Here is a 17,336-nt window from a genome sequence, read left to right as displayed (position 1 = left end):
AATTCAAAAGTTCACAGCCCACGATTTATGTTCTCACACTGTACGACCCGATGCTCTGATGCTCCGTCTGCTCACACTATACGATCATAATCCTCACGTCGGACTTCTGTTACTGGAACTGCAACGTCAAAAAGAAGTGGAGGAAGAGGAGGAACCCTGAAGTGGGAGACACCGAAGATGCTCAACAAAAACAAACGCGCTGCCTTGGCAATTTGTGCCATCCTGTGAGGCGATAAATCAAAAAAGAAAAGACGACGTCGTGTTTGGACAAGGAATTGGCCGGGCAGACGTGAGCAGTACGGTCTTTCAATCCTTCAGCGAGAACTGGAAGTGCAGCAAGTTGTATTGGTCTAACGTGCTATATGCAGCCGTTGCTGCCAGCAACGTCTACATATAGCACGTTGGACTAATACTATCTACTGTATACGTAAGTTTTGGCACTTTTTCTGTCTTTTTTTTTATTGCGCATGCTCTCTGTGAAAGGATGAGGCCAATCGGGTCATAGCTGCTTCAACTGTGCGATTCCTTCACGAGGAGCGACCAGGATTTCAAACAAGTTTGATTTTCTTTCCTGGGTTCAATTCCCGCCGGGGACGCTGTGGGCGCTGAAGTGCGTGTTAGTTCCCCCATGACTTCAGCACCCACACCCTGGGTGGGGTTGGTGAAAGGGCCTTTCTGTGTGGAGTTTGCATGTTCTCCCCGTGTTCCCTTGGGTAGCTAATGTGAGCTACTCTCACAAAAACATGCACACAGTCCTGGGCTATACTGCCCCCTCTGGCCAGCCAGATGGGGTGGGGAGGATCTGGCCGGAATAACGTGATCCTTCCACGCGCTACGTCCAGCCAGAGAATCCCCACCCTGTCTGGTGAAAAGATGCGGCCTGCTCACTCCTCAGGTTAAGGAGGAGACCTGAGCTCAGTGCAGGGCCCTCCCGGGGTTGGTAGAGGGAGCAATGCACAGGACTGTCTAGGTAGGAGCACTGGGTGATAAAATGGGGGAAAAAACCGGGATAAAAATATTAAAAAAAAAAAAAAAAAAAAAAAAAAGTTTGATTTTCTTGCGAGCACACGATTCGTGATCGGGAGCTCGTCGTCAGGTGTTAATCTCTCGTCGTTACTCTCTCGTCGTTACCCCACATTTACTGCACGAGGCACGACCAACGATTGGGTCGAAATCTGGCCCGATCCAAAAAATAGTCGCACGAGTGGAAAATCGGTTCCAAAACGAGCCGACAATCGCACAGTGTCTGCCCGGCTTAACATAGAAACCTCCAGCTCCCCGGTCACATACAGGGCAACCACCCACAGAGATGGACAAGGAGGGAGGATGAGATATTGTCTGCAGGATTATACACGTGGAAGGCTAATAGTTGCTGCCTCGCTTTAGTTTTTTAATCTTTAGCTTATCTGAAACGTACAAACTGCATCAAATTAACTGGAAAACTAACTTTCTTGACTCCTTCCTTTGTTAGGTGACAGGTATCCAGGCCAGGGGCCAGGACACCAACAAAAGGCACGTAAGTGACTACCGTATATCTGCAGCCTAAGCATGCATGAGCCTGGCATGGCTTAGGCCTGGCAGCTGGGGTCCGACATGGCGGCGTGTGAGTAAACAGAGCTTAGATAGTATAAATAGGCCAGCCATGTCAGTGTTCTAAGCCACTTACGAGTAGTCTGCCGTCTTGATCAGACCAGTCCAGTTGGACCTAATGTGCTAATGTGTGACATCACAGCAGGTCAACCGGTTCCCAGGCAACTAGATTAAATTATCACAGAAAGCTGGCAAGGCCCAGAGCTTCCAGGTGAATACGAGGTTGTGGTAACGTCAAAGAAGAAGGGTAGGATCTACACACAATCAAAACAGTACAGGGGGGTGGAACTTGAACTAGTCTTCCTAACAACCAATCTCACATTACTGACAGAAACATGATACCCAAAACGATGAGCTTTCACATGGAGTATCAAGTAATCACAGAGACGTGAAGCCAACCCAGTTCAGCATGGAGATAAAACAAACTCAAAACATATCCCCATTTAAACAAAGATACAAAGAAACATACTATTCAAAATACAGATACGAATAAACATGTAGATATGTACATTTATTAAAATATGAAGATATATAATATATATTATGGATATAGATATGTTATATGTAGGTATGTATATGATATATTGAGTTGTATTATACGTACAGTATTTATATATATATATATACTGATTTATAGTTCTATGTAGATATGTCGATATATAGATTTATAGTAATTTTTATGTATATAATTGGAGGTAAATATATGAACCAGTGTATATAGCATATCTACTCATATACTTATATATTTATTCAAGTATATTTTTATACCATTGCTGTCTATTGTTCTCTATTATATTGTAGTATTATAGTAAAGTAATGATAGTGTAATACTATGCATTATAATTACTTCTATTAGTTCATACATACATAGTAACACAACTAAATGCTGGGCATTCTTTTGTTTACCTTGATTTGCTTTGATTTTGACTATATTTATATATACATATAATTGAGTATTATATCACTGCATTGACAGTTATTGAAACTCGTCTAATTATATGTAAGAATGTATGTAAGATTCAGGGGTAGGACACTATAAGTGGTTACTTCATTCCTACTCCGTTTCGAGCATGTTGGTGGATCCATGAACTATTATTGTATGAAGTGCTGTACATATATATATATATATATATATATATATATATATATATATATATATATATATATATATATATATATATATATATATATATATATATATATATATATATATATATATATATATATATATATACATATATATATATACATATATTTGTATTTGTTTTTTTCACTTTTTTGTACGCTCTTTTATCATGCATGTTCGAAATAAAATCTTCAAATCAAATCAAATAAAATCAAATCAATTCTTCCTTTAGATCACTATGGAACAGGAATAAAATGTCAACGGGGCTCTGACATTGAAAAGAACAACAATACCAGAACCATCATTTTATGCTAAAAGTGCACGATGTGGTGGCATTATGTTCTAAACCGATAGAAGCATTGTTTTGGTCTAACAGTCAAGCAACAATGCAGACACACACAATCTAACGTATAGATGAAAAGCCTAAACAAAAGAGCTGAACATATCCGTCATCAGTTCCTACATTATTCATCTCAGTCTGCTCTAGCAGCAGTGTCTTTCTCTGAACGGAGCTTCTGACAATGCTTATGAAGGATAAGCAGAGAGGAAGCCACCCCCCCGTCTGTTTCTGGCCTCATTAGGAGGGGGTTAATGAAAGTAAGAAGCACAAGTTCCTCGGTAGCTCTGCTGGGACTCCATGTTGCTGGCAGCCGGGCCCAGAAACCTACTTCTGCCGTGACGGCTGCAGCTCACACACACAACACACGCATGCACCACTGTACACACACATGCACAAGCTTTACTGAACCTTTAAGGCAACCTTATCCTTATGCACACTCAGATAATTACCTTTAGCACACTCCCCATGTTCAGTCATGTATATTCAAGTGCCACTGATACAAGTTTGCTGCCGTCCCACAGCTCCTCCGTCGGTCATTCATATAGATACAAAATGTATCTTAGTGTTAGTTTTCAAATACTGAATAAAATATGTCTCGTTTTATTACTGTGTCTAGAATTCTTTTATACTGAGGTTTTTCTCTTAAACTCATCTGTAATGGTCAAGCTAACATGGATTAACAACATTTGATAGTGGGTTTAAATTTCCCACAGGCTTAGATTAGTCAAAATTCTTCTCAGAAAGCTCTTAGGTCTTGCGCACAATTTTTTTTTCTAAGTAAACCACACAGGGACTCAGTCCCATCATGCAATCATGATCTAGTTCTTCACCATTCATTTCCGTTTGCGTCAGAATCCCACAGCTCCTCTCTCCCGTCGTCTCCATGGCACAAATAAAAGCATGAGGCCACGCCCACACACAAAACTAAACATAAAATGAGGAGTTTATTCTGCTCCCAGCCCAGCACAGCCCATTTGGCATTGAGCGTGTTTCCATGCCTACAAGTCCAATCAATGTTGGGTCTAAAAATAGCATCAACAAAACCATCTTACTTCCAAACACACAGGGATGAAAACAGCAGGGGCAGAATAGCTACATATATTCTCCCACAAAAGTGTCATGAATAAGACCAGATGAGTTAGTAGGCATTCTGCCAAAAGCATGAGTTTAATCTTCAACAGGAGCTTTCTCAAGGAAAATCGGATCCTTGGATTTCATTGGCTAAAGCTGAGAGCTAACAGGGGTTAACTTCCTACTGAGTTAACAGTAAATCATTAAAGATGAAGAGATGAAAAGACAAGCCACTAGAAGAGGACGTCTTTGACCTGAGACAAATGCTAATACAAATGACTAAAGTGGCCATTAGGCATAAAAAGCCCTAAGGCAGGGAACATGTTCAAAAGCATGACTCACAAATCGTTAATTTAAGACGTGATTGCTGCTACACGACGCCCTTGACCTGTGGCCCGATCTGCTTCAGAAATAATTATGTTGTTCTGATGTTGCTGTCAGGTGGACACTTGCTCCATGTTCCCACAATCAATGACTACGTTTACATGCAGTCCAAATTCGGGTTAGGGTCAATATTCCGGTTACTGAAACATTGGGAATAATCTGTTTCCATGCGTGAACAAACAGGGTTATCCCTGTATACATGGTGATTAATCATTTGGGATATCTGGATCAAACCAGCGACGCACGGAGAACATCATGAAGCAATTCCCGTCATTTCCGCTTCTTCTTCCTGTATCCAAATCCAAAACAACAACAATACCAGCAGCACGGCGGATAATCGGACCGGCTGGTACCATTTTGTTTCTCTGCCCTGTAGTTCGCCTTTTTCAGCGTCTTCCAGATTCTGCTTTGCGCAACTTTTCGCTCAAAGGGGTTATTGGTGTTTACATGGACGTGCGCAACCGGGTTATTGCTAATATTCCGGTTAGAAAAGGGTTATTGACTGCATGGAAACGTAGTCAATAAGTTGGAGGTGCACCATGAGCCAGAGAGGCTGAGAGAGGGGAGCAGACGGACCAGCAGAGAGAAACAGTGATGATGAGAGGTGGGAAGAGACAACTTCTTCCTCTCTCTCTCTGGGGTTCCTCAAGGGTCTATTCTCGGACCGCTTCTATTCAACATCTATATGCTACCGCTAGCTCAGATTATGGAACATCACAACATTTCTTACCATACTTATGCCGATGACACACAGCTCTATATTTCAGTGTCACCACGTGACTACAGTCCCCTACTCTCATTGAGTAACTGTATTCATCAAATCAATGAGTGGATGTGCCAGAATTTCCTCCAGTTAAATGCAGAAAAGACAGAGATGATCATTTTTGGCCCTAAAAATGAAAGGGAAAAGATCAACCTTGGCTCAATGTCATTGACAGCTACGAATCAAGCCAGAAATCTGGGTGTAATTATTGACTCAGACCTGAACTTCAACAGCCATCTAAAGTTTATCACTAAATCTGCCTATTACCACCTGAAAAACATTGTTAGAATTAAGGGGATTCTGTCTAAACAAGACATGGAAAAACTTATTCATGCATTCATTTTCAGTAGGTTGGATTATTGCAATGGCATCTTTACAGGCCTTAACAAGAAATCAATCAGGCAGCTGCAGCTGATCCAGAACGCTGCCGCCAGAGTCCTTACAAACACCAGGAAACTGGACCACATTACACCGGTCATGAAATCACTACACTGGCTTCCAGTGAGTCAATGGATAGAGTTTAAAATCTTCCTGCTGGTCTACAAAGACCTGAATGGTCTTGGACCAAAATACATGGTTGATCTGTTAGTTCCTATGAAGATCCCAGACCCCTGAGGTTCATCTGGATCTGTTAGTTCCTATGAAGCTCCCAGACCCCTAAGCTTCATCTGGATCTGGTTTGTTGTGGTTCCAGAACCAGAACCAGCAAGGTGAGGCAGCGTTCAGTTATTCTGCTCCTCACCGGTGGAACAAACTTCCTGTAGACCTGAGGTCTGCTCCAACTGTAGATCCTTTAAATCAGGATAAAAACATTACTGTTTACTGAAGTGTATTCCTAAATTAAATACTTACCTGCTGGACTCTACTGCCCTTATTTTTAACAACTTGTGCTTTTTATTATTTTACTTCTTTTCTTATCATCTTATTCATAATTTTATTCAATCTTATTTGTTATTTACTGTCTAATTATGTCTTGCCACTTTTAATGTCAATGTAAAGCACTTTGAATTACCTTGTGTTGAATTGTGCTATATAAATAAACTTGCCTTGCCTCTCTCCTTTGCTTACAAATACACACAATCCTCTATTTGTGCCTGAGAAGCGGCTGGTTTGATGTGACTCAGCTGCAGTGCAGAGTGAGTTCACTGCCACACACACGGGACCGTCTCCGTTTAGCGCTGTAGTGAAGACAACGTGTGGGCGGCCCGTGCGAGGCGATGTGACGGGGAGTTATTTTTATATTTGGGCTCAGAGCTCTGGTACACATCTCTGCAGCGTAGGTAAGACTTCATTCATAGATTTTCTTTCCCAACTTTACCTTTTCTTGAACTCCACCAGTCTCTGTCACCCTCTCAATCCACACAATTATTCCTCATTCATAAAAGAGGACTGTGTTCATTAAATATTTAGCCTTTTGAGGGTTTGATTTCACTCTTCAGGCAAAAGAAGGTCAACATCTTCATAAAATAGTGATGGTCAGACACCATAGGTTTGTTTCAATCAAAGGAAGCTTGTCTAGGTGAGTCTAAAGTGACTGGTGATGTGAAGCTTCACACCAGCCCTTAACGGCCACCACGGCTCCAGAGATCTGTTAACTTTATGTTTCTGCACAGAAATATGTCTCAGTGCTGGTGAACAGGACGTACAAACACAGTTGTTCATGCCCACCTCCGTCAGCTGGGGAGACACATACATGGCAAGCTGAATGGATGAGGAGACAAAGCTCCAACTTTCATTTAAAAATATACAAACAGTGAAACATTAAGCCTAGATTATTTCATAGATGCTGAATTCTAAGATGTACATAAAAAACTGACAACCAGTAGAAATGAGTAACATGACAGATTTTGCATTAATGAAGCTGTGTCACGGTGTGTGTATATGTACGTGTGTATGTACATGTCTGTGTGGCTATGTGTGTGTGTGTGTGTGTGTGTGTGTGTGTGTGTGTGTGTGTGTGTGTGTGTGTGTGTGTGTATATGTGCATGTATGAATATATGTATGTGTGTGTGCGTGAGTGTGTGTGTGTGTGTGTGTGTGTGTGTGTGTGTGTGTGTATATGTGTGTGTGGCTGTGTGCGCGTGTGTGTGTGTGTGTGTGTGTGTGTGTGTGTGTGTGTGTGTGTGTGTGTGTGTGTGTGTGTGTGCATGAGTGTGTGTGTGTGTGTATGTCTGTGTGTGTGTGTGTGTGTGTGTGTGTGTGTGTGTGTGTGTGTGTGTGTGTATAATAATCCTATCAAAGCTCCACCTGAAGTGTATCTATAGTGTATCGCCACCCGCGAGACCAGAGTCCGAGAAGGAAGAACCAGCGACCCCCCCCCCCCCCCCCCCCCCCCCCCCCCCCCACCCTTGTGTATATCTGGTCTGGTCTTTCCCTTGCTTCCTGCTGGTCCGTACTGTTTGTTCCTCAGTGTTTTCTGCTCAGGTTTTTGTCATTTTTTGATTCTTGTTCATCTTCTGGCTTTTGTATCCTGCTCAGCAGCGCTTTTGGTTCATTTTGACAATTAAATCACTGGTTTTTGAACTCCTGCCTTCTGGTCTCCTGCATCTGGGTCCTACTCCAACCGCTTCCTGACAAGCTGAAAGACGCTTCATGGTTTGACGACTTTGTGGGCTGATGCGTAGCCAGCAAGGCAGGGAGCTGCAACACACTTTAGCTGCCCTCATTTACCGAACCGACCTCGTACCATCCCAAGTATCCAGGGCTGAAATCGTCTTCTAGCTCCTTTTTAAAAACAACAACCACTGGGCCGTTTCAGTTCTGGGTGTTGGTGGTCTGTGTACAAAACAGCAATGCGCCATTTGGTCTTTTTCCTCTTTCTGGAACTAGTTTATTAAGTTGAACCCTGTCAACAAAGATATCAGCCCTCACAGATATCGCAAGAGTTGGCCTGAAGCCTTTGCAACTAAAACTCAGCAATGCCACGATGGGACAAATGCATTGCTCCAAAACACCTGAACCTGTTAGGATTAAGGGACAAGCCATTGAAAAAGTGCAGTCCTATAAATATCTGTGGACAATCATTGACTCTACCCTACAATTTAAAGAGAACTGCAAAGCTGTGAGCACGGAGCGACACCAGCGGCTGTTCTGTCTAAGGAAGTTGTCCCGTTTACACATAGATAGGACCATGATGAATGTGTTTTAACTTTTTCACTAGCATCATGGTTCGGAAACCTGCCCCTAAAAGAAAGGAGCTCACTCAACCAGATCATTAAATGGTCGGCTGATTGAGGAAACCCAGCTGGGCCTGGAGTCGCTGGACGCCAAGCAGTTGCAGCGGCTCACCTACTCCATTCCCAATGATGCCTCCATCCCCTAGCGAGTGAGTTCCAGCTACTGCCATCAGGACGCAGATTCATGGTCCCCAGAACGAGAACCACACGCTACAGGAACAGCTCTGTCCCTGCTGCTGCCTCTCTGTTAAACAAATCTTAACGCATTTTATTTATTGTTGAGGTCTATCCTGCTTTTAACTTATTTTTTTCTATTTATTAGAAACCCTGACCTTGGTTCTACCTCTATTTATTGTTCTTTGCCTTGTGGGCAACATCTACTTGTATCCTGTTCAGTGAGCCATGTGATACCTGCCATGTCTGTCTTGTGCTGTCGTAAACCTGTTCTGTGTATTTGTCCTGTGTCAAATGAATGACTGTAAAGATTGTATGTGAGATGCCTTCTCCCATCTACTGCAAAACAAATCTACCTATGTACTAATAAAGCTCCATTGGTTACCTGTAAAATTCAGAATCCAATTTAAAATTGTATTTCTTGCATATAAAGCCCAAAACGGCTTAGCTCCGCATTATTTGCAAGACCTGATAGTGCCTTATGTTCCTGACAGAGCTCTCCATTCTCAGAGTGCAGGTATACTCGTAGTTCCTAGAGTATCTAAATGTAGATTTGGAGGGTGTTCTGCTATCAGGCACCATTACTATGGAACAAACTTCCAATCTGGGTTAAGGAGGCTGACACCACCTCCACCTTTAAAACTAAACTGAAAACCTTTCTGTTTAGTAAAGCCTATAGTTAGTGTTTAAACCTCTAGCTGGTGTTGGTAAATCTCTAGGTAGTGTAAACTCTAGTGTGTTAGAGTCAGTAGTCATAGTTGCAGCTGTAGAACAAGACTATAATAGTTAGTCTCAAATATAGCTTCGTGGTAGATATGCTGCTATAGGCCTCTGCTGCAGGGGGGCACCGACATGATCCACTGGGCGGTGCCTCTCACCCTTCCTCTCTTCTCCATTTCCATTTTTATTTATTATAAGTATCTCATAGCTATCATTTTTGTCAATCGCTCCTGTAGTTTCTTGTGCTGGCCCCCCTTTTTTCTCTTTTGTGCATGTTTGCAGGCCGGAGCCTCGGGAGCTGCGTGCTGGCCTGCGGTCCCGGCCCCACCCTCGGTCATCCCGTTGCTGCTTCCACCTGCCTGCCTGCTACATTGTCAGTGAAATGAGGAAACGGCAAAGAGCTCACCATCTTGCCCTCCAACGTGTAGATCTTCTTGACCACCCCGGAGTCCAGTTTGATGGCGTCGGTGATGTCTGTCAGCACCTGCTCGTAGGAGTGGGCTGTTTTCTTGTTGAGCAGGATCCTCACAGCTCTGCGAGGCTTCACCCCACTGCGCACCACTGTCACTAGCTTCGGACGGATGAAGTCTTTGTTTTCACGCATCTCCAGGATATTGGCCTTGACGCTGCTCAGGGAAGGAGGGCCGCGGGACGCCGCTGCTGATGCCTTCACATTTACAGACCAGTTGGGGTTTACGTTCTTTGCGTAATCCAGCTTTTTGTAGGCCTCAGTTGAGCTGCACACGTAGCTTTCACCTGTTAGATTTAGAAAGGAGGAAGGGGAATCAGAGAGAGGATCACTTCATTTGGAAATAGCAAAGGAGTGCAAATATTTATGGGAGGCTTGGCTTTGCAGAAAAAAGATGAAGGAATCTGAAAGCCATGAACAAACAAACATAAACCTTTGGCTCGAGCTGCAGCGCTGTCACTCAGCCAGAAGTTGTACAGCAATAGAGACAGAGCAGAACATAGCGACACTGACTCAACCACTATCTTCTCATGTCATATCTTGCTGGGACAATGTTGGAAAAGAGTAAAACCAATAAAGTGAGAGCTAATTTGATCTGGAAAAAGGGTAAATCTGTGTGATTGCCGACATATAAGCAACTTCATCCTCATCAACCATGAATTAGGGTCTACAGGAGGAAGTTTTAAAGCTGGCACTGCTGACTCTCCATTAGTCTTAAGCCAAGTGTGTTCATTGTGAAAGAGGGAAGAGTAAAGCAGCCTCTATTTGAGATTAGGGTTGCCAACTCTCTGTAAAATAAACACCTCATCGGCAGGGCCGGCCGACCCGATTGCCTTCACCTTTCCTGGCGTAATTCATTTTTTTAGCCCCTTTTTTTGTGAGTGAAATTATTTTTTAACTATTTAACTCAAACCTGAATTGAATTAGATGCATATTTCTGAATGCCATGAACACATGGAAAACAAATTATTATCCAGCAATTCACTTTAATACAAAATAACAAAATGAACTGAATAAAATAAGTAAATAAGTTCTTAAACCTATCCTGCTTAACTTAAAATTGTATAAATTAATATAAAACAATAGAAAGAAAGCAGGACATCCATCCTGTAATAGTGCACATTTTTTAGTGCAATAACAAAAGTGCAAACAGAAAGTCTGTAGAAAACTTGTAAACATATTTGTGCCTCAAAGGCCATGACTGTAGCTACAGTTGTAGTAAAACAGAAAAAATAACTTATGAACTCAACAGCTCAATGCCATTTTCCATTGGCATTTTATGACTATTTTTTGACTCTCGCAGTAATACGGGACAATGTGCGTCCCTTTTCAGCTCAATACGGGACGCGTACTTTATTTTATAAATACGGTACGATTCCATTTTTCAAGTGACGGTTGGCGACCCTACTTTAGATCAGTGGCACCACCAGGGGGTGGCCAGTGGGGTGGCCATGGCCCCCCACTGGCCACCCCACTTGGCTCAATAAAAATAAAAAAAAACACTTGCCGGTCACATGGATTCTATCGTCAGTTGTGCGTTTCATCCCAAATCATTCGGGCAAAATGCATATCAGTAGGCGTTTCTTTAAGTATTTCTGAGCCTAATAATAATAATTAAAAAAAATAAATAAAATTATATATATATATATATATATATATATATATATATATATATATATATATATATATATATATATATATATATATATATATATATATATATATATATATATATATATATATATTACGACGGGGTATTAGGGCCAAACTAAGAAATTACAAGAATAAAGTCATAATGTTGCGAGAATAAAGTCGTAATATTTTGAGAATAAAGTTGTAATATTAAATATATTATAAATATATAAATATAACTTCACAAGATGCTCAATATTCAACATTTTAACACACTCTTCCTGTTAGAGTTCTCATAAATTAACACTTTATTCTTGTAATATTACGACTTTATTCTTGTAATATGACGATTTTATTCTCGTAATTGTACGACTTTATTCTCATTATATTATGACTTTATTCTCGTAATTTCCAAAAAAAAATGTTTGTTTTAGTTTGGCCCTAATACTCTGTCGTAAAAAAAAAAAAAGTATTTTTTGGCCACCCCTATGAAACATTTTTGGGGGCGCCCCTGCTTGAGATGTATCTTTTTAGTCCAAAACAGGGGACAAACTGTCCTACAAGTGTCACCAAACTCACCCTCCACCAGCTGCTCGGTGCTCGCCACCTTCCTGGAGCCGTCCAGCGTGTAGATGGCCCGCACGCCCTGCGGCAGGTTCACGTTGTCGGACAGGGAGCGGGTCAGGTCGGCCAGCAGCGCGTCGAAGCTGCGGAACCGGTCCGCGGAGATGGCGTACACGATGCCGTTGAAGTAGCGGTCTCCGTTGCGGTAGAAGCGGACCTTCTTGGCTTTCTTCTCCGCGCTCAGCGTCTTCAGGGTGCGCGTCCGGTACAGGCTGCAGTGCGCGCTGTGCGTCGGGCTGGCCAGCCCGTTCAGGCGCGCCCCGGAGCGGCCGTGCCGCTCAGCCTTGTCCCGCTCGTCGAAATGCTCCATCTCCATCTCCGTCCCTCCGCCGAGGCGCTGGAGCACGGCGGTGCTGTCTGCAACGAGGACGGATGGGGGGAAAGTTTCACCGAGAGCAGGGAGACAACAGGAGGGAGGACGGAGGACGGAGCTGCGGGTGCGGGTCAGGCGGCCAGCCGGTGTCTCCAAATAAGTCCCTAATGACGGATTAAGTGCTCTTAAGCCGCGCGGTGGACCGGTGGACCGGTGACGGAGATGCGCCCGGGTTGAGAGTGCAGATGGATGGAAAGTGACAGTCACGAATCAATGCAACCTATTAATTTTGATCTATAAACACTGGACAGATGAGCAGCAGGACAAACAACTGTCATGTCCACATCACGGAGGAGTGACAACACTGAACAATGAGCAACATATAGCAACTATATAACTATATAACTATATATATATATATATATATATATATATATATATATATATATATGTATATATATATATATATATATATATATATATATATATATATATATATTTATATATATATATATATATTTATATATATATATATATATATATATATATATATATATATATATATATATATATAGATATATAGATATATATGTATATAGATAGATAGATAGATCATGACTAATTTTAAAAGACACTTGTTATTATATATATTATATATAGCCTATATATATATTTACATATACGTATATACACACACATATACACACGTGTGTGTGTATGATATGATGTAGTCCTGTATCCTGGATTTGGAGCGCACGCTGCGCAGCCAAACAGACCCCCCCCCCCCCCAGCCCCGGCTCCCCCTCACTCACCCAGGCGAGCAGTCAGCGCCTCGGTGACGGTCACCTCCACCTCCAGCCTGGCAGATGTGCAGCTCCCCGCAGATGTGAGGAGCAACTTGAGCGGAGTGGAGTGGTGTCAGCCTGGTCAGCCTGGCTGCTGGTGCTGCTGGTGCTGCTGGTGCTGCTGCTGCTGGTGCTGCTGGTCCTGCCCCCTCTGAGCTGCTCCAGCCCAACACCAGGGAATGTGCGCAGCAATCGAGAGGCACCGCCGGACTGGAAACTGGGTATCAGCTGCTGCCTGCCGCCCCCCCTCTCCCTCTCTCGCTCTCTCCCTCTCTCCCTCTCCTCCTGCTTCACGTCATGCTGTCGTGATGTCCATTCAAGCCCCCCCCTTCTGATCAGGATGCAGACCCACGGCTCACACCCGTGTCTGAGAGGCTGCAGGTCCTGCAGGTCCTGATCCTGCAGGTCCTGATCCTGCAGGTCCTGATCCTGCAGGTCCAGATCCTGCAGGTGCAGATCCTGCAGGTCCTGATCCTGCAGGTCCTGATCCTGCAGGTCCAGATCCTGCAGGTCCTGATCCTGCAGCCTCCCAGCTCCTCCCAGAAGGGGGTATCACTTCTGTTCAATGAGGAGAAATATATAAATAACCTAACTTGCTTTCATTTTCTGAAAACATACATGAACCAAAAAAAATTTAATCTGTCAAGCCGATGAATCGTTTCTCATGAAAAGCAAGAAGGATCATGATCCTTCACAAACAGGCTTATTTATCCCCAGGTTCCTGACTGCGAAGGATGGAAACAAAACTGCTATAATCACACAGAAGAAACAAATCATCCCACATGGTCAGGAATTCTTATGCAACATACTTTGTTGTTTTTACGCTGCATGATGAGAACTTCATATCTTTGATAATATATCATACATGTTTTAATGTTTGCAACACAATTCCACATCATTAGTTAGTTAGTTAGTTTCAATTTATTGTCCTTTCGGAAATTCTTTTGCATCTGTGGCAGTCAGAATACATGGTCAAAAAAAAACAAAAAAAAACAGAACAATATACAAGACAATTCGACATAGAACGATTAAGTGCAGTATACAGGACTGTCTCAAGAAATTAGAATATTGTGTTAAAGTCCTTTATTTTCTGTAATGCAATTAAAAAAACAAAAATGTCATACATTCAGGATTCATTACAAATCAACTGAAATATTGCAAGCCTTTTATTAATTTAATATTGCTGATTATGGTTTACAGTTTAAGATTAAGATTCCCAGAATATTCTAATTTTTTGAGATAGGATATTTGAGTTTTCTTAAGCTGTAAACATGATCAGCAATATTAAAATAATAAAAGGCTTGCAATATTTCAGTTGATTTGTAATGAATCCAGAATGTATGACATTTTTGCATTACAGAAAATAAAGGACTTTATCACAATATTCTAATTTTCTGAGACAGTCCTGTAGTACGACACTATACAATAACACAATGAACCTAAAGTGCTTCACACCAAACCTATAGGAGGAGAGCCGATGGGCAGAATGAGCCCGTGTCATGCACTATCTGGCTTGTATCTTTCTTTAAGCACCAACTATTCTTAGGGCAGGAAATAGTCACTCTGGGCGGGAAGAGATAGAGCCAACTGGCCTACATCCTGGTCCCCAGAGACCACACAACCCACTATCACCCACTTCCTCGTGAGCGATAATGTACTGTATGTGTGTGTTGTCCATCATTGTTCGGTTCCAGCGATGGTGTAAGTTGAAACCGCTCATTTTTAATTTTCCATTTTAATATGTAACATGCCCGTTTGGGTGAACATTCCCTTAAAAGAGTCCGAGTGTGACTGTCACATTTTTTACCCCCCAAAAACAGATTTTTCTATTTGGGGACACGCTCGTGGGGACTCGGTGTGCGTCACAAACCGAGGGCTGACAAGGTGTTCCCATCTAAATGAATCTGGAGAAAACAGGGCACATGCGGGGGAAAGTTTCAGAGAAATGCAGGACAAGGGCAGGACAAGGTAACGGCTGGGTTTATGTTCTCAAGCATTTACAAGTCAAACATCCACGTTTACACAAAAGGACAAACGATGAAAATGAACTAAAGCATTTCTGTGAATACGTATAAAATCTGAGGTTAAAACAAAGAAATTTTAGTCTTGAACTCAACTTTGCATAGTTGGGGATTATATTACAGTCAGTGCTGAAAATGTCAAAGTAGTCAAACATTTGAAACCAAGACTTTACCATCTCTACATGTGAAATAAAGTGCAATTCCTGTTGTAAGCTACGTTTGACCCTAGAAAATGACAAGGCTATTGCAAAAGAAAAGACTGAAGACTGGGAATTTTGCCCAGCTAGGCCTATTCAAGTGGCACGTTTTCTTTTATTTGTACATTCCTCCAGAGGACATACTGTATGCAGTGGTTTGGACAGGAGTATACCTGGCTCTTTCTCTTTTTAAAGATCAAGGATGTTTTTTCAGTCCACTCTTTCAGTACAGCACCGCATCTGCTTTTTTAACTCGGACAGGTGTTTTAGACACTAAAACATATAAGTGAGGTCACGACTCATTTATCTGTTAATGCATCACCAAAAGGGACTTCATTTATGCAAAGTTTGAGTTCAGTCACATGTACTAATGAAGTCTGTAGTCTATCCCATCCGGAGCTAATTATAAAATGAAATTAGAATGAATTTTTCATGCCAGAAGAGAAATACACCCACCCATGGATGTGGACTTTTGAGAGAGTTCAGTTACAGTTTCCAGTCATGAATCGCTGCATCCTTACACTGTGGCAATATCTTTGCAAATCCCAGCTCACAAAGGATCAGTGTAGACAGAAGAGCTGACAGAATAGACGTAACGAAGTAGCCGTGTTGTGATTTATATAGCTTTGATGGCTCGTGCAAGGATTTGTCCCTGTGTTTCAGCTGTCGTCAGAAGACATGGAGAAGGCGACGCCGTGGCTCTGATTCATGGGCAGGATCAAGTAAGCTGTGCTATAAACATCGCACATGAAGAGAGAGAAAAGGACACAAGAAGGTTTTGTGTGCTGTAAATGTATGCACTTTTACACAAGCCAACGTGGACAAACAAGCCAAACCTCTTGTCACTGCATCATAGGTCAGCACACTTCCTAAAATAACCATATCAGAAAATCCCTATCAATCATTCTAAGATCGTTGAGATGGAAGAATTGACAGAGATCAGATATCAGATACCGTATGCAAATGGCCCCAGCTGTGGGGGGGTCCCCGCACAGTACATCCAAGTGATCGCCGTCTGGCGCTCGAACCCGGAGACAGTTGGGGGGGCGCTGATAAGAGGGGGGAGCCGAGGAAGGCGTTTGAATTGAGGGAATTGTGTGTGCTTATCAGTAAGTGTATGTGTAGCGATGAGTCCGTGAACCTCCGCCCAGATCTGCTCTCAGCCAATGTCCTTGATGTTATCAGGCGGCTCGGTACAGTTCTGCAACAGGGATCCGCAGGTGTTCGTGGGAGAGGGGAGGGTTAGTGGGAGGCAGAGTCATCTTGTTTACATTCCACCAGGAAGATTGCGACCAGGAGCGGTCGGCCCAAGACGGCTCTGTCAAGGGCAGATTATAGAATCAGCATTTATTTTGAAAACAGGCAGCCTCAGTAATTTTCCGTCTGCCTTTCAGTCGCTGATGGTTCATCAGCGGCGACTCCAATCAGGCGAATTGTGATCAATTCTGGCCAAGCTGAGCTCCCAACTTCTCCAGGTTGTTATCAATCTTGTTAATGAGCTCAAAGACCCCCGCCAGCCTGCGGTTCTGTTCGAGAATTGCATCCAGCTTACGGGCCTGCTCTCCTAACGTAAAAGTCAGAGCGCTGATCGCTTTGCTTGATCCTTCTGCCCCGTCCATCAGCTTTGAAAGAGCCGAGACGGCTGCCGACGACTTACGCGTTTGTCGATACATGTGGAAACCCCCACCTCCGATCATGAGGATAATCAGGAGAAATCCTGCTATCATAAATCCAAATATGAAGGCATCTTCAACGTCCTCGATGCACATGATCACCATGCACAAAGGCTTCCAATATTTGTAGGAATCCATTGTATATCCAGCAAAAAATGTCCCATCCGGGCAAGAGGGCTCCCTTACCCCCTGTCTTCTTGTAGTAGTAATAGTAATAA

The 17,336-nt window shown here is 42.7% G+C and overlaps 1 protein-coding gene across 2 annotated transcripts in view; it reads right to left on the bottom strand.

The window, feature by feature from the left end:
• Positions 1 to 13,338, bottom strand: part of LOC133459552 (serine/threonine-protein kinase DCLK1-like) — an 85,582-nt gene extending 72,244 nt beyond the window's left edge. The window contains exons 1-3 of one of the 2 annotated variants that reach the window (XM_061739618.1): positions 13,195 to 13,338; positions 12,025 to 12,426; positions 9,751 to 10,100 (exon numbers count right to left, since the gene is read on the bottom strand). In XM_061739618.1, coding sequence (XP_061595602.1) covers positions 9,751 to 10,100; positions 12,025 to 12,385 — 711 coding nt within the window. In that variant the 5' untranslated portion in view covers positions 12,386 to 12,426; positions 13,195 to 13,338. Of the gene's footprint in view, positions 1 to 9,750; positions 10,101 to 12,024; positions 12,530 to 13,194 lie in introns of those variants that run through there. The other variant, XM_061739617.1, reaches the window with a different exon arrangement.
• Positions 13,339 to 17,336: the final 3,998 nt, after the last annotated feature.

The sequence above is a fragment of the Cololabis saira genome, chromosome 14, assembly GCF_033807715.1.
Source record: "Cololabis saira isolate AMF1-May2022 chromosome 14, fColSai1.1, whole genome shotgun sequence".
Classification (NCBI taxonomy): Eukaryota; Metazoa; Chordata; class Actinopteri; order Beloniformes; family Belonidae; genus Cololabis; species Cololabis saira.
Note: the sequence above shows the minus strand (reverse complement) of the source record. Positions and strands in the feature narration are given on the sequence as shown.